The 18398-nt window shown below is 36.9% G+C and overlaps 1 protein-coding gene across 1 annotated transcript in view; it reads right to left on the bottom strand.

The window, feature by feature from the left end:
- TAF4B (TATA-box binding protein associated factor 4b) overlaps nucleotides 1-18398 on the bottom strand; it is a 127533-nt gene that overhangs the window by 97249 nt on the left and 11886 nt on the right. Inside the window, exons 2-5 of the mRNA XM_037032241.1 lie at nucleotides 10758-10903; nucleotides 9510-9617; nucleotides 5324-5485; nucleotides 5099-5221 (exon numbers count right to left, since the gene is read on the bottom strand). Coding sequence (XP_036888136.1) covers nucleotides 5099-5221; nucleotides 5324-5485; nucleotides 9510-9617; nucleotides 10758-10903 — 539 coding nt within the window. The remainder of the gene's footprint in view (nucleotides 1-5098; nucleotides 5222-5323; nucleotides 5486-9509; nucleotides 9618-10757; nucleotides 10904-18398) is intronic.

The following is an 18398-nucleotide window of genomic DNA, read 5'->3' as shown; positions in this document are numbered from 1 at the left end:
AAATTCATCGTTATAACATTTATTAAGTCAGATATCAAAGGAATTTGCAAAAATATAAAGAAATGCCACTCATTTCGCTCAAATTTTTGGTTTTGGAAACTAGTTTCCATTTTATATGTTGTTTATATCAATATGTGATGGGTTTATTGTTATTTTTAAATAAATTAGTAAATTACTATTTTTTACTTGTTTTAATCCCAACCCCACAACAACAAAATGAATTTGGGAATACTCAATTTTTAAGAATATAAAGCTATTCTAATACCAAAATGTTTGAGAATTGCTACTTGCTATTCTAGACTAAACAGACCTTACACTAGAAAGGATATTTGATTAATTTCTAACTGCCTCTAGCGGTCCACAAAATACACAGAAATTCTTTGTACTTAGAAATTTTTAATGTTTTCTTGAATACATGTTCCTTTCTATCATGCCTCCCAATTTAGAGTATTCCACCTCAGAGAAGCCATCAGATCCCCTTTTAAAACTAGCATACCTTAAAAATGGAAGGCCAAAAGCTCAATGTCTACTTTAAAAAGACCCTCAAACGTTAAAAACTTGTTCATATTGAAACAAGGGAGGTTGTTGGCTGGGAGTGGGGGAATGCTGATCCCATGTGACAGGCTGTATTCCACGGAGTGGGGGAAGGATCCCTGAGAAGACAAGAGAGCTTGCCTTTCCTGGAGAATGGGGAAGGGTCAACAGGACCCTGGCAGTGCATCCCAGCCCTGGGAGAAGGAAGGAGCTGTGGCGAGGCAATGGAGGTGCTGGCCTCACAAGTGCACACTCCAGAGAGAGAGACAGCCTGAGGCTGGAGAGATGGGGAATCTGTCTACATAGCAGCCTTAGATTCCAAAAGGACAGATAAGAATAGAAGGTGGGGGGTTGGCCGGCTGCTGTCTCTGCATATGGATTTGGATTTCAGTCTTTTGAAGAACAAGCGGATTTCTGTGTTTCACAGGAGAGAATGACTGAGAGCAGAGGAGCCGCCTCTTCCATGCCTCACCAACCTTGTGTTAAACATGGATACAGCAGCAGGCAGTCAGATCTCCAGTGAGATCTGAGATATTGTACCACTTTGTCAGGTACAATATCACTTATAATTTTAAATATCTAAAAGTTTTCCCAAATAGAAAACTAATTATTTCAAATGTGCTATATTCCTAATAAATTATAGGTAGCATAAATAGTAATAAAGAAGGTATTTTCATATTTATAAAGTATGCTTGTCTTTCTGTACAATATCTGCAATACAATTGACCCCACAACACGGGGTTTGGGGCTCCAACCACTGCACAGTAGAAAGTCTGAGTAGAACTTCTGACTCTACATTCAGCCCTTTGTATCCCTGGGTTCAACCAACCAAGCACTGAAAACGGTATTTAGGAACCACAGTTGGGAGTGTGAAAATACTGATTTCAATAGCAGTTGGTTCAATCACCGATACAAACCCACAGATACAAAGGGCCAACTCTATTTATTGAAAAGTATCTGCATGTAAGCGGACCTACAACAGTTTCAAACTCATTTTGTTCAAGAGTCAACTGCACATCAACATGATTCTGCTGGAAAAAAAGTAACCATTTTTATATGAAAAAGAGACAGAAATTATCATTATATGATCAGAGGAATCTGTATATTTTAGTAGTTTAAAAAAATCCAGGTGGTATTTGAGATCTTATGTCACGGGCGTATGTCACCAGTTAGCTACAATAAACTCTCATAAAAATTCTCCACAGGTCTGGAAATTTATTACATCACCATTTACTTGTCAGGGTTCCAAAGAAGCCCACCCACAACAACCCTGCAAACATGGACTGGTGCTGGGCCCCACCCATTCCTGGCTGTGTATAGTGGACCTTGGATGAGTTTCTCTCAAATATCTGGGCCTCTTTGCTTTAAATAGTAAGCCCCAGATTTATTTGAGCTGTTATTAGAAAAATCCTCAAGATGGCTAAGAGTTGGGATAACCTAGGAAAAGAAAAAAATGGGTTGCTGCTTTTAATTTCAGCTTTTAATTGGATTGCCTACTGAGACTTTGAACAAAATCTCTGTTGGGTAAATGAGAGACTGAACTCTCCCTAGCTCCAAAAGAGAAAGGACACTTGCTTTCCCAACCCCATAGCCAATGGGGTGACAGTTGTTCAGAACCCTGAATCTGGAGTGGTGGAGGTGGGTGCCAGGAGTTGTCTGGTACGGTAGCACAACTGATCCTGGAGAAGCCTGCAAAAGTCCCAAGGAGAAGGGCAGGGAGCCCTGGAATGTATTCATCCTGAGAGCAGGGCCCGTGCATTGGAAAGCATTGAGGCTCCAGCATCCCGTGAACTCTTGCTGGCCCCTGCTTGGTATTCTTAAATGATCATGAATCTTTGTGGGGTTACATGAGAAAAACTTTCCTCTAGAGTTCTAAAGTGGTCCTTATAGAGAGATCAACAACATCTGGCTTGTGTGCAGGCATGCATGTAAGGACTGGTTTTCCCTATAAATTTCTTCAGGCTCTATCAATCTCAAAATTAACATGAGAAATTGTGCCTCAGCCCCATGACAAGTTGCCAGCTTCCCATTAATACTAATATGGTCAAGAGGAGGATCTTTTGATACTTCTAAATTAATCTTTTGTACACAAAATTAGAAAAAGCTGGCTATATATTAGGCAGAATGAATAAAAAACATATTTAATTGGTCTCTCAGAGCTTCGAAAGAGGATTTCAATAAATAGATCAACTTATGATGTCATGCAGGTATCAATCCAACTGTTTGAAGTATTAATGGCTCTCCTTATGTTAAAGGGGGGAAGCTCATTTGGAACTCAACTTGAAAAGACTGATTTAAATTGTAAATGCCTGGAAAACAAAATCTGGACGCAACTGTTTGTCTCTGTATGTCTATATATGTATTGCAAATGTAAAATAATTTTCTACCTTCAGATGGGATGGTTAAAAGCAAGCACTTGTAATGATCTGAGTATTCCAAAATTCTCAGAAATACAGAACTAATTTAAATGCTTTTCAAGTTCACATGGACTAACACTAATCCTCAGTAAATACTGTGTTGGCCAAAAAGTCCGGTTAGTTTTTTCTAACTAAGAAAATGTGTAAAATAAGACACATTTTTCATTTTCACCAATGACTTTATTGATTTGGATATTTTGAGTAGGGTGGCTATCTCCTGCCATCAGCTTCTAGTGGGCAAAGGCCAGGGGTGCTGCTAAACATCTTCCGATGCAAAAGACAGCCCCACAGCAAAGAATTATTTGGCCAAAATAATTTTGTGAAGTACCAAGAAACTTCACAAAACACGTTTGACATATCTGATCAGTTACAGCACCTTCTTCATATACTCCATAAATCTTTTTTTTGCATTTCAGTTGTGTTTTTACCTTTTTTGAAATAATAAAGCATAATATGTCAAAAATGTTACATATCTTCAACATTAAAATGGCTGCACAAAAGTCCACCAATTTTGTTCAGTTTTTTTAAATGCACACTGATGTGAAAGCTGTCATAATACAATCTAACAAAATCGTTTCAAATGAAATTAGACACCCAAGGAGCTCCTAGAGCCACTGTACAGAAAAAAAAGTAAGACTTTTTGGCAAACTCAATAAAGGCTAGCTTAAATTTGTTACTTTAAGTAACAGATGTCTTTATTCTGCCTGAGTTTTATATAGCAAATCCATGTTAATAATTAACTTTTATGTCTATTAAAATGTTTCTAAAGTTTATAAAATATCTAGCTAAAGAATGGTAATTGATTACTTCCTAGTTTCACTAGGAGTTGATGTTTTTAAGGGTTAAAAGTCTCAGTTTATGTAGAAATAACTTTGCAATGTTTCAGAACACCTCAAAATATTTAAAATTGCATGAGAAGCACTATAAAATAAGTGATAAAAACTTGCATAGATAAGCAATGGCTGTACATTGAACAAACGGCCATGGCAAGCCCAAATGGCTGCTTGGTTCTTCCCTGTTCCCTAGCTACCCATTTTTTGGTTTTCTGCATTCCTTCAAGCCTCACAGTGCATTTTACCTATCCCTAGAGGAAGGAACTTAGGAGCTGACATTTTTGAAATGACACATCTTACACTACTGCCAAGGTCTGATAGAGAAAATGCCAAGTTGATAACTGCTTCCTTTTATTAAGCAGAACTTTAGGAGGAGGAGGAGGGGTGGGAGGGGCGCTATAGTACTTGCAGAAAAAGTTCATAACTTTGATTAACTGCCTCCAGCCACATACCTGTTTTTAACAGGATAACAATAGGTGCTCTGGAGCAAGATAAAAATCTGAGTTAACACATTTCCACTATATTTATGCTTAGGAGGTCACACCCTCCCTCAGAGGAGTATGTACCACACCTTCTCCTACCATAACAACAAACACAACCTACAGGAAAAAATAATGGGTTGCACAGACAGAGCTGCAAAACTGTTATTCTCCAGAGCATTGGGAATCTTGCTCCTCAGCATATGCCATCAGCTTGGCTCAAACAAACTCTTATAAAACTTTTTAAATCTAAAATTGTATTTGTCTGTTATATCCACAGCATATTTCTTAAGCATACAACATGCAATATTTGCTAGTTTCCACCTTCATCTGTTCTTTAACACATCTACTAAGCATTTTGCCTGGAAAAAGATAGAAGAAACCAAGGATATGTAATTTGGTAAATAAAAGACGCAGCATCTTGGCACTTACATAAACCACAAAGATCATCACATTTATTCTTCTCATCTTATAGAAAAGGAAACAGACACGAGGAAGCTAACTTACTTTCACAGGTCTCGAACTTTGTTGTTTGAACATATATAGAACTGAATTTTATTATTTAATAGCCTGGCTTTCTGGCATTTAAAATTCTAGTAACTTTTTATCTGACTAAACAATCAACCTTCTCTCGGAGGCCCTCTTTAGGCTAAGGGAGGCAGGACTGACATCAAGTAATACACTACAGCAGATTTCCTTACCTAAGATTCATAATTTTTACAAAGCTTTCAAGAAGCAAAAGCAAAGTTTATCAAAAAACCCGTTTAAAACAAACCTCACTTAAAAATACTTATTTCCCACTTAAAACTTGTTCTATGGATTCTTACTAACTTACCAAAAGTTGTCCCACAAGCTTCTTCACATTCTGCCCCATTTCTGGGGACTGTGATCCACTACATGCTAGTTTTATTAACATTGCAAGGAAGTTCTTACATTTCTTCACATTTTCTACCATCATCTACATGTAGAAACATAAGCAAACATTCATAAATGTTAGGTAGAAAAGAGTTCAAATAAAATGTAAAGGGCTGTATCATGTGAGGTGGAAACGAGAGCTTACCGGAGAAAGATTAGTCTGAACAGCCGCTGAACTCTCTGCTTTGAGACTAGGCTCACTTATGGGGGTGCGCGCTGCTCCCGAACTTGAAGCCTTCAGAGTAGTGACAGTATTCAAGGGCTTTACAGGAGTAGCTGTGACAACACTGGTTGGCACAGCCACAGACTGAAAGTAAAAGTCAGATATATTTAGATATGCATAACTATGACATGCACCATAGTGGGTGCCTCATTTCACACTTATTGCACTACAAATGGACTTGAAATCTTTGCTTTTATCCTATGTTCTACCAGTCTAAGGCAATGTAACAGTTATACATGCTCTGGACTCTAGCAGAGCTGGATTTGAGTCGCATCTACCTACCTACCTCCTTTTCACTGATACCTACTAAGTGTTGACCTCAGGAGACAAGTTACTTAATACTGCTAACCTTCTGATTCCTGTTAAAAAGCAAAAGAAAACAAAACACAACAGAAGAATAGCAATAGTATCTACTATCTTAGAGTTTGTGAAACACAGTGCTAAGCACATAGCCCTCACAAAATATTATTTCTATTTCTCTAAAAAGAATGTGAAATAGTAATAAGCCTTTGTATGAAAATACAGAATTCCTGCCCTGTAATTCTCTGCTTTTTCATAAGTAGAAAGCAAAGAGATTTACTGGTCATCTTACATTCAGATAAGCTGCTTTTATGTACATACACCACAAGAGTAAGCATTACAAATATTAGAAAAGTGGTATCTTATTTTCACAGTGAAAAGAATTTCAGTTGCTTCTTCCACCCTCTATTGAAATGAGGTATGATTATAGCACCACCTGCAGGCTAAAAAATTCCATACAGTATATCACAAGTCAAGCAGTAATTTAGAAAACCATATTGAGATAAAGCAACAATCTTAAAGACAGACACTAAAGTTAGAGAATGTGAGTAAATTTGGGGGGTACAGGGAGAATAGTATTTACAATTCACACAGAGAACAGAACATTGTACCATCATTTTAATTTAAATGTTTGTGTTCTATAGGTATATGGCACAAAAAGTTCAGGTTGCTATCATCTTCAAGAAAATCTCCTGTAGTTAGTAGTAAAGGTTAAGTAAATTTGAATGAACCACTTTATAAAAACTGAAGCATGTATTAGGCAAGAATGTTCTGAGGGTAGAAATGGCAAAGAATTTAAAAACACTGATAGGCATAATGATGAAATGTTAAGCAAAAAAGGGTAAAACAAAAAACTGCACTTAAATTAGTTCGATTTTATTAAGTATGACCAGATCTCAAAGGCAACAATGGAAATGACATCTCTTTCCTGTTCCTATTCTTAGTCCTGCTCTCCATGGACAGCTACTGTACATTTTCCTCTAAACCCTTTTCAAGATTTTTCTAATAAGTTTTTTTAACTTTATATACAATAAGTAAATATTCCTTCTTCAGTGAGTCTATTTTATGTTCGGTCATTAAATCTTTGTGTTACTATATTTAAGAGGTATAATCTGGAACTTTAGCTGATGAGTATGTTACCGTTCAATACTGGTAGAAGGGGTTCCCCCAGTGAGTTTTGTCCCTCTCTCTTACAAGCAAAATAAGGCCCAATGAAATGTGAGCACAGGAAAAGTTTCTATTTTTTTTTTTGAGTAGAGGAAGCACAGCGTTTCTACACTCCTTGTCAATATTTTATTCTTATCAAGAAGGGACAGAATTTGTCCTTCCTGATACATTCACTTTCCATGTGAATTCCACCTCTTGAAAGGCATGGAGAGGTACATAATCCCAGTCTTTAGCTACACAACCTCACTGTCATAATGGATGAACGACCTAAACTCAATCATAACTCTGCCTTAGATTCTCTATAGACCAGGCTTTGCAAGACTACACTGGCACTGATGAGGCATATGTTAAGAACAGGAGGAAAAAAAACTGGGGCATGTGTGAAATAATCTGTGAAAAATCAGTTATACATAGAGCCAGTAAAATGAATTGCATGCAAATTTAGCAGACTACACTGCATTTCAAGAAGATAATTTTCTATACCTGTCTGAAAAAGCAATCAACTTTGGATTTACTTGTAACTAGAAATACTATTTTCTAAATGTAATCATTTGCACATTATATTCCAACCTTACAATGGGTCAACTATGTCTCCATCATCAATACAATATAAAACTAAACAAAGATTTCAAACTAATTCCTGTGTTGTATTTACTGGACCAGACCACTGGTCTAGTAAAGACATTTTAATAAATATCAATACCTACAAATAGGAAAATACTTTTCAAAATTTCTTAACAAACGTTTGCCGTTATCACCAAACAGTCAAGTACAAAGAGTTCTATCTTCTCTCATTTCAAAGTTCTAGCTCCTTATTTCCAAGAAATGCATAAAACTGAGATGCTTTAGCCATGAGAGTGAACACAAATATTATTCATTAACTCCACTCTGACAATTTCTACTGCTTTGGCCTACCACTGAGGAGCAGCCTAGCTTATAATATGCAACAATCTAAAGCAGAAAAAGTTACAATCTACATGGATATATCAATGGTAGATATATAGAGATTTTAAAAATCCAAGGAAAAGAACAACTCAGATATACCATTTTAGAACAACTCTTTAAGTATTAAATCTTTGAGAAATAGATCCAATAAAAAACCTCATATACTCGCTACATAAGTGATAAAACCCTTCCATAAAATAATCATTAATAAATTCTTTAAACTTCCTGTTTTCTGATGTCTCAACATCCCTGCAAATAGTCTCTGAGCACTCCATCAAGGTGAGTAGGTGTATCAATGTGATAAAGTTAGTTCCTGCCTGTCCCCATCTGACTGTGATGTAGTAACATTCAAGCACACCAATGAAATCCCCTCATGCCATTTGCTTGTGCACTCTCTACCAGCCCTCAATAAAGGCACCTGCCCCTCACCGTCTCTCAGCTTCCCACCTGTTTGGTTGAGATTGCTATCTGGGTACTCAACCTTTATGGCCACCACAGGGGTCACCCTTTCGCCAAAGGACAAAGCAAGAATCCATATAAACTAGATGCCATAGCTCCCTCCTGGGCACTTCAGATTCCTTGCGTCCAGCCCAGCAGAGAAGTGAGGATTCATTATGACGGGGTAACTGACCTGACATCTGGAATAGGCAGGGTTACTATTACACAGTGGAAGCAAAGAGAAATATGTGTGGCAAATACAGGTGATCCACTTAAATGTCTCCTGGTACTTCCTTGCCCAACTGTAATAATCAATGAACAAGAGCAGCAACTCTTGCCTCAAAAGAGCATGGTGATTAGGACCTCACATCCTCAGGGATTAAAGTCTGGTCATACTCCCAGTTAAGCTATCATGACCAGCAGAATGGTAGTTGAGAGTAAGGGGACTCTAAATAATAATAAAAGAAGGAGATGAGTACTATTAGGTAACTACTTAGTCCTACTAACTTCCTTCCCTCCTTGTTTCTTCAAGGAAGTAATCCACTAGAATCTCAAAAGAACAGATCTTCAAAGTGGATGATGAAGCAGATCCCAGTAATGAAAGGAGTAGACTGTGGTGATATGCTGCCACAGAGAGAGGTCGCTGTTGTTCTAGCTGCTGGGAATGCTATTAGAAAACCTACAGTTGTCAGTTCCTTCGCGTTTTAACTCAGCCTCAGAGAATTACCTTGCCCAAGAGCACAACTCTCCCTAGAGAGTGTGCATCCAATGACTGATCACAAGGGGGAGCTTAAGGCCCAGCAGCCCACGTTGGCACAAATGGGCCAACTCTCTGACAGGCCATATTTGCTCCAAAGTTCTCCACCATTTCACAGAGGCTTTACTGGGCCTTCATCTAGTTCAAACTCTTCCTTACTCTTCCTTCCCTTCCACAGGTATCCTTTCCCTAATTAACATCCCACACACCAAATTCTGTTCCTGCACCTACTTCCTGACACTGTGACACATGGCTACTTGATGCATTTGCATTAATTTAATATTTTCAAGTATAACTAATATTCCAAAAATATACTTCCTGTTTATCTTGTGTTCCCCATACCTCCCATAGTTACCAGTTTGATAAGTGTCATCACATATCACTGAACTGCTCTCTTCAGTGTCCCAGAGCACCTTATACATCTGGCAGAAAGTGACCAAATAATAAAGAAAGATGAGAGAATAGCCAGTGCACACAGGGCCACAGTCTGTCACAACTTACCTGTACTAAGGAAGGCTTCGGAACCGTGGTTACCACAGTAGTTCCCATTTGCGCCAATTGTTTAACAGGTGCCACTGCCACTTTCTTGATTAATTGTGAATTAGAATTCTGGGAGATTTGGGGGAATAATCAGTCATCGATGTTAGTAATTTTTAAAAAATCAGTATAGGGCAAATGTTAAAACACTTTACCTTTGCAAATTTCTGTATTATAACTGGCTTAATAACCTTATAAATTCTATGCACATTCTCTACTATGTACCTACCTGGTCAACTGGCCAGCTGATACTCATTTCATGCACCTAAGGGGGCAACTGATTTAACAAATAAATATCACAATATTCTAACATTAAACTCTTGAACTCTACTGTCTGGTGCATACAGAAACATGGATTCTTATTCACTATCTAATTATAAACAAAAATCTGCTAATCTATCTTCTCAACCCACAGCAGTTAGATAAAGCAAACTAGAAAGGGGCTGACAGACACCGTGACAAGAGAAAATGTTTGGCTGAGAACCCAGAATCAGATTAGAAGAGAACAAAATGGGGTTAGGGGGATTTTAAAGTGGCAGAGGGTGACAATTAACCACAGGAAACAGTGCCATCTTTCTTTAGGATGAACCTGACTCATCAAAAATATATTGCACTATATTCAGCATTTTCTGTTAAATCAAAGAAAAATACCCATAAAAATATATAATGTGTATGTGTATATATATATATATATAAAATATATGTGTGTGGATATATATTTTTTAACTCTGGCACACAAGATAAGCTTCAGGTAGCCAGAAAGATCGTCATGTATATAAAATAAATCATTCCTTAACAATGCCAAATTAATAAAATATTACAGCAGAGTTCTGAATTTCTTAAAGGTAATTCCTATAAGATATAGATAAAATTGAATACTAAACTGTAGTCTTAATACTTTGCCATAAATTAAAATTGAAGCAGAATGGTTTTCTTTCCATTTAGAAATGCAAATAGTCCTGTGAACATTCCCTTGAGGACTACAAAATCTTTTAGGATGAGGACTGAATTGTTATTGTTTTAGCAATCACCAAACAACAAAACCAAACATCCTGATTAAATAAACATATATTCAAAGAAGGTAGCTTAACTGCAAAAGTTGAACTAAATCACCCCCTCGAATATTTTTACTGGCAAATTACATACATGTTTATATGACGATAACAGCTGGAAAACTAAAGATGATGAAAAAAAGTGATTAAGGTATATTACCGGCATCGCACAGATTTTGACCGTTTGAGTATTCGTTGGTACAGCTGGCCTTGAAATTATGTTACTTGTGGTCTCGGGTCTTGTTACAGCTTGTTGAGGAGATACCAACATCAACTGACCACTGTTACTTTTGATCAAAACTGTTCCTATATTTAAAGAGAAAAAAAAGTTTGAACTACTTAATAAATGATGCATAATCATTATATATTTCTTCTCATATTTCTTTCAATAATGTAAATGGCCTGAATTGACTAGTACATATTGAATTCCATGCCCACCTATCATCATATAGAATATGAAAAGATGTTTTTACTCAAAGCTACTTAAAATCTTAAAAGTCTAAGCATACAGAATGAGATATTCCTGGAGGAGGCCAAATACTTTTTCTTCATGACATGAAACTATTTATAAAGCTACAATAAGTAAAATGGTATGATGGTAAGGGTATAAGACTAGACAAATTGACCAATGGAATAGAAGAGAGAACCACAAAATAACTCATAGGGATATGTAATATTGCATTTTCCTAAGAGGCACTGCAGATCAATGAAGGCAAGAGAGACTATTCAATAAACGGGACTGGGTCAATGAGTTATCTACACAGAAAAAATGAAAAATTTCACACCATACACAAAAATCATTAAAGATACAAGGGTAAAAAAGTAAAACCTTTTAAACTCTTAAACAACATAGAAAATTAGCTTTCTTAACTTGGAATAAGAGTTTCTTAAATATGTAATGTTTGATAGATTTGAACATATCAAAGAATTTTTATTTAGCAAAAGGCACCACCGGGTAAAAAAGATAAACCACATAAATGAGATGAAATTTTAGTTCACATACATTAAAAGGACAAATACTCAAAATGCAAATAGGAATACAGATACCAATGACAGGGAAAGGTAAATTAAGTTACGTAGATTAATTAAGTAGTCCTAATGACAATATTGAGTGTTACAGAGATGTGTAGCAACAGAAACTCTATTTTGTTGGTGACAGTATAATCTGGTACAACTTCTTTGTTCAATTTTATGATTGCGTCATACTAACTTCCATCTTCATAACCTTAAACCTGGTAGTTCTAAATCTAAAGAAATTCTTATCCTTCTCAGTAGAAGACACAATCAATAATATTCATATTCCAGAAGGCGGCAGGAAGAGCTCAATAAACCCATTCCCCAGCAAAGCAAGTATAACTGGTAAAAACAATTTTAAAAGCAACAAATTAATGTCTTTGAAAGTTGCCCTAAGGCATACAGAAAATGGCTACATGATTATTTAAGAAAATCTACTAAAACTCAGGAAGACCAGCAAGAACCTGTGGCATCTGAACCACATCTCACTTTCCCTTTTTAGCTCAGCATGACAGGAACTCCACTCCAGGCAATGTGGCCAATGCAGAACCTCTCTTGTCTCCCAAACTCCAACTCAAGGGCTATAGTACTTACCACAAGGAGTAGGCCACTAGTTTTTGTCATCTCCCCCACCCCAAGCTGCACAGGACAAATTTGTTCAAGAGGTTCCACTTTTTTTGGCCCATTCTGACTCAAATATGGAAGATTTTATGTCAGGTGGGGAACAGAGAATACCTGGGCCCTGACTGCCCTCACCCCAGTTCTTTCACAGGGTGGAGTTATCATGCTGGAGAGGTCGGCAGACAAGACCAGAGACTACCATCCATGCCCAGTCCTCATTTCTAAAGCATGGATATCACTTAAAGAGATGCATGCCACAACCCTGGTACCTGCTCCAAATAGCTCCCTAGAGAAACTTTGTATTTCAGAATGTGGGGAAGCTCAAAACTAAGGACACTCCCAAATCTAATGGAAAAAAACAAAAAAAGTCTGGTAGCTTCATGTCAGACACAAACAAAGCCATAGGCCTAGTTCTAGTTTACCAAAGACAGCCAAAGAGACAACTAAGAAGAGCCCTCCGGGATCAGAACAAATCTCAAACAATGACCTTAAAAATTACCCTTGTACAGGAAACCAAATTTTAATTAAATCAGACTATGGAGCAAGTTAGGCCCTAGGACATTGTTGAAACAACAGAGAAATCAGTGAGGAGAGACCTACAGCTGGGCATGACACCAGCTGAGGCAGACAGCTCTCCAGAGACATCAAAGAAAGGGAGCCCTACTCTAACTGCTGCCCTCCCAGCTGGGGTGCCTGCCTGTGCTCACACCCAAGGCTGTGTGCCCTCTAAAAAGGAGAAACATAAAAGGCTTCCCACTGCAGAGAAAATAAGACTTCAAAATAATTCAGCCAGACATTTAAAATATAAACAAGCAACAACAATACACTCAAGGTGGTAGAGTCCAGTACTAGATTGTTACATAACATTAGTTTTGAAAAACAAATAACAAGATATGCAAAGAAAAAAGTGTGAGACAAGGGGAGAAATGGGGCAGGCGACAGCAACCATCACTGAGAGGGACTAGATGTCAGATTTAACAGACTTCAAAGTAACCATTACAAATATGTTCAAAAGACTGACAAAAACCACGACTGGAGCAGTTAAGGAAGAAATGATATCAAATAAAAGAATACCATTAGAGAGATAGATATAATTAAAAAATTAGTAGTTAAAAAGTATAATAACTGAAGTAAAAGATTCACTAGAGGGCATAAAGTTGAATGAGCAAAAGAAACATTAATGAGCTTAAAGAAAAATTTTGACCCAGCAATTCCACTCCTGGAAATATATCTGAATAAACTCAAAATATTAATTTGAAAGAAGATATGAACTCTTATGTTCACTGCAGCATTATTTACAATAGTCAAGATTTAGAAGCTGCCCAACTGCCCATCAGCAGATATATGGATAAAAAAAACTACAGTACATTTACACAATGCAGTACTTACCTGGCCATTAGAAAGAAGGAAACCTTACCTTTTACAACAGCATGGCTGGAGCTGAAGAGTATTGGGCTAAGTAAAATAAGCCAGTCAGAGAAAGACAAGTACCACATGATTTCACTGGTATATGGAATCTAATGAACAAAGTAAACTAACAAAGAAAAAGAAAAAGAAAAGGAGTGGATTCATAGATACAAAGAACAGACTGAGAGCCCTGACTGGTGTTGCTCTCAGTTGGCTGGGTGTTGCCCTGCAAAAGCAAAAGGTTGCCTGTCCTATTTCCATTCAGGGCACATGCCTGGATTGTGGGTTCAATCCCCAGTTGGGGGACATACCAGAGACAACCAACTGATGATTCCCTTTCACATGGATGTTTCTCTCCCTCCCTTCCCTTATCCCTAAAAATAAATAAAATCTAAAAAAAAAAAAAAGAACAGACTGACATCTGTCAGAGGGACATGGGTATAAAGGGGCTGGGCAAAAAAGTACCAGGGATTATGCAGAGAAAAAAAAAGTTATAGACAACAATGTGGGGATTACTAGAGGGAAAAGAGGGTAGGGGAGGTAGAAGAGGATAAAGGGATAAATGGTAAAAGAAGATTTGACTTGAGGTAGTAAGTGCACAATCCAAAACATGGATGATGCATATATACCTCAAACTATATAATTTTAATCAATGTCACCTCAATAAATTCAATAAAATCAAAAGTAAAGAAGCTCTGGCTGGTGTAGCTCAGTGGATTGAGCATGGGCCTGTGAAGCAAAGGGTTGCTGGTTCAATTCCCAGTCAGGGCACATTCCTGGGTTGCAGGCCAGGTCCCCAGTAGGGGACACATGAGAAGCAACCATACATTGATGTTTCTCTCCCACTTTTTCTCCTTCCCTCTCCGTCTCTCTAAAAATAAAATAATTTTTAAAAGTTTAAAAAAAGAAAAACCAAAAAGTAAAGAAAGCCTATCAAAAAAGATATGTTAATAGATTAATAGAGATCATGCAATTCAGAGAACAGAAAGAAAAAAGAATGAAGAAAATAAAAGAGCCTCAAAGAAACATGGACCATAGATAAAGACATCAACATAAAAACAATGTGAATATACGAGGAAGGAGAAAGAAAAATATATAAAGGATCAGAAAAAAGGAATAGCCAGCTGAAAACTTCCTAAATTTGACTTAAAAAACAAAAAACAAAAACAAACAATCCAGACATCTAAACAGCTCAACAAACTAGAAGTAGCATTAATTCGAAGAGATCCACATCAAGACACATCATAGTAAAAATACGCGAAGACAGAGAAACTCTTGGGAGCAGCAAAAGAAAAATGACTCATTATATACTAAGAACCTCTACAAGATTAATAGCTGACTTCTCATCAGAAACAATGGAGGTCAGCCCTGGCTGGTGTGGCTCAGTGGACGAGCACTGGCCTGTGATCTAAAGGATTGCTGGTTCAACTCCCAGTCAGGGCACATGCCTGGGTTGTAGGCCAGGACTCCAGTAGGGGATGTGCAAGAGGCAACCACACACTGATGTTTCTCTCCCTATCTCCTGCCGTTCCCCTCTCTCTAGAAATAAATAGATAAAATCTCAAAAAAAAAGAAAAGAAAAAAAATAATTGAGGCCAGAAGGCAGTAGAATGACACATTCCAATTGCCAAAAGAAATAAACTGTTAACCAAAAATCAAATATCCACAAAAATATCTTTTAAAACTGACAGGGTCCAGAGGGGAGAGGGGAGAGAATCATAGGGGAAAAGGGAATGGACTCACATGAACAAGTATAAAGGACACATGGACAATAACTAAGGGTGGGGGGTGGAAAGGGGAGGGAGGCGGGGAGCATGGGGTGGGGGGCGGGCAGGGTTGGGAATATAAGACAGAAACCTGTACTTGAACAAGAATTAAATAAAAATTATATTAAAAAATTATATTAAAAAATAAAAAAGAGTAAATACATGAAAAAAAAGAAACTGAAGGCAAAATAAAGTCATTCCCACATAAAATCGAGCAGATTGGTTGCTAGCAGGGACACCATAGAGGAATTACTCAATAAAGACTTTCAGGCTAAAAACAAGTGGCCCCAGGCAATAATTTGCAGTTACATGAAAAAATGAACACTAATAAACGTAATTATGTAATTTGACAGTAGGAATACATGTAACTTTTCCATTTGTCTCTTAGTAGCTCTAAAAAACAATTATATAGAACAATATGTATATAACTATATTTTTAAACACTTTTTAAAGATTTTATATATTTGTGTTTAGACTGAGAGGAAGGGACGGAGAAAGAGAGGAAGAGAAACATCAATGTGTGGTTGCCTCTGGCGTGCCCTCCACTGGGAGCCTGACTCACAACCCAGGCATGTGCCCTGACTGGGAATTGAATCTGTGACCCTTTGGTTCGCAGGCCAGCATTCAGTCCATGCAGTCCCACCAGCCAGGGCACAATATGTATATAACTATATTTTTGAACCTACAACAACATAGAAATATATTTGTAAATAACAGCACAAAGGAAGTGGGTGAGAGCAAAGCTGTACTGCACTAAGGAACTGACTTCTGATGGTAACGAAGACAGAGCAACAAATAAAGAAAACCAGAAATGGTAAATAAGGTAAATAAAACAAATACTACAAATACATCCTTTCTTTCTTGTTTTTCTTTCTTCTGTCATCTTCTTTAAAGATATAAAATTATATAAAGTAACAATTACAGCAAAGAATTGTTGGGTTTGTAACATATCTAGATGTAACACGTAGAACATTAATAGCCTAGAAATAAAAAGAAAATTGAACTAAATGTTTTTATATCTTACTGAAATAAATTAATATAAATGTGACACAGATTCTGGTAAAATGTATATGATAAGCTCTACAGAAACCACAAATACATTCATATACTTTAGAATTATAAAGGAGTTAAATGTTATACTAGAAATATTTACTTAATGCAAAGAAAGCAGGAAAGAAGAAATAAGGGGGGAAAAGATAGAAACAAAGAAAAAAAGTTAATGGCAGACCTAAACGCAATACACCAATAACATCAAACATGGATGAATAATCCAATCAAAAAGGCAAAAATTGTTAGACTAGATTTAAAAAAAATAAGATCCAAAGATACAGGAGACATTCTTTAGACTCAAAGATACATAAAGTTAAAAGTAAAAGGACAAAGAAAATACGTCATGCAACAGCAACCATAAGAAAGCTGAAATGGCTATACTAGAACCAGATCAAATAAACTAAAACAAATCTTACTAAAAATAAACGGGGGACATTTTAATTGATAAAAGACTCAGTGGATCAGAAAGATGAAACATTTCTAAACATATACAGTGTGGAGCAAAACTAGGATTAGAGTTGTGAATATGCAAAACACAGCTTATTTTTGTACTATTATTCATTAGTTATTACATTATTTTCCATACAAACAGCTATAAACCTACTTCCCCCCTAACCTGTATGCAACAAACAACAGACCCAAAAATATATGAAGCAAAAGCTGACATAAATGGAGAGAAAATTTTGATAATTCAGTAATACTTGGTAGACTGTTAATACCTATCTACACTTTGAATAAGATCAGACAACTAAAAAGAAGATCAACAAGTAAATCAGATACTTCAACACTATAAACCACATGAAGCATAACAACATCTACATCAAAGGGGTAACAGAGAAGAGAGAGCAAGCGTTTGAGAAACTAGTTGTAGAAATAATGACCAAAAACTTCCCTAACCTGGTGAAGGAAAAAGAAACCTATGTCTAGGAAGGACAAAGATTTCCAAACAAGATGAATAACTAAAAAAACACCCACACCAAGACATATCATAATTAAAATGGTAAAGGTTAAAGACAAAAAGAGAATCTTAAAAGCTGCTAGAGAAGACAGTTACCCACAGGGAGGTTCCCATAAGACTTATCAGCTGATCTCTCAACAGAAATATTTCATGGCTGAAGGGATTGGCATGAAATATTCAGAGTGATGAAAACCTAGGACCTGAAACCAAGACTACTTTACCCAGCAGGGCCATCAATTAAAATTGAAGGAGAAATAAACAGGTTCCCAGACAAGAAAAAGCTAATGGGAGTTTGTTACCACCAAACCAGTATTACAAGAAATGTTAAAGAATTTTGGAGGAGGAGGAGGAGGGAGGAGGGAGGAGGGTGGAGGGACAAGGAGGATGAGGCAAGGTAGGAGGAAGAAAGGGAACAGAAGGAGAGGGAAGAGGAGGAGGAGAGGGAAGAGGAAGAGGAGAGGGAGAAGAGGAAAAAGAAAACAGAGAAACACAGTCAAAACAATAAAAAGGCAAGGTACCGTAAATGGCTTAAATGCTCCAAGCTAAGTGGATAAGAAAACAAGGTCTAAACGTATGCTGTCTACAAGAGACTCACCTCAGAATGAAAGATATACACAGTCTAAAAGCAAAGGGATGGAAAAAGATATTTCATTCAAATAGTAGGAAAAAAAGTAGTTGATGTAGCAATAGATATATCTGACAAAACAGGCTTTAAACATGGCTATAGTAAGAGACAAAGAAGGATACTACATAATGACAAAGGGAGCAATCCACCAAGAAAATACCACCCTTGTAAACATTTATGCACCCAACACAGGACATCTAAATATGTAAAGCAAATTTTAATAAACATAAAGGGAGAGACCGACAGTAATACAGTCATAATCAGGGATTTTAACACCTCATGGACATCAATGGATAAATCTTCCAGACAGAAAAGGAACAGATGGCCTTAAATGACACACTAGATCAGACATATTTAATT

Source organism: Sturnira hondurensis, unplaced genomic scaffold, assembly GCF_014824575.4.
Source record: "Sturnira hondurensis isolate 20B ecotype Veracruz unplaced genomic scaffold, ASM1482457v3 Scaffold0001872, whole genome shotgun sequence".
In the NCBI taxonomy this organism is placed as follows: domain Eukaryota; kingdom Metazoa; phylum Chordata; class Mammalia; order Chiroptera; family Phyllostomidae; genus Sturnira; species Sturnira hondurensis.
The sequence above is the reverse complement of the archived record's forward strand: the minus strand, read 5'-3'. Positions and strand labels throughout refer to the sequence as shown.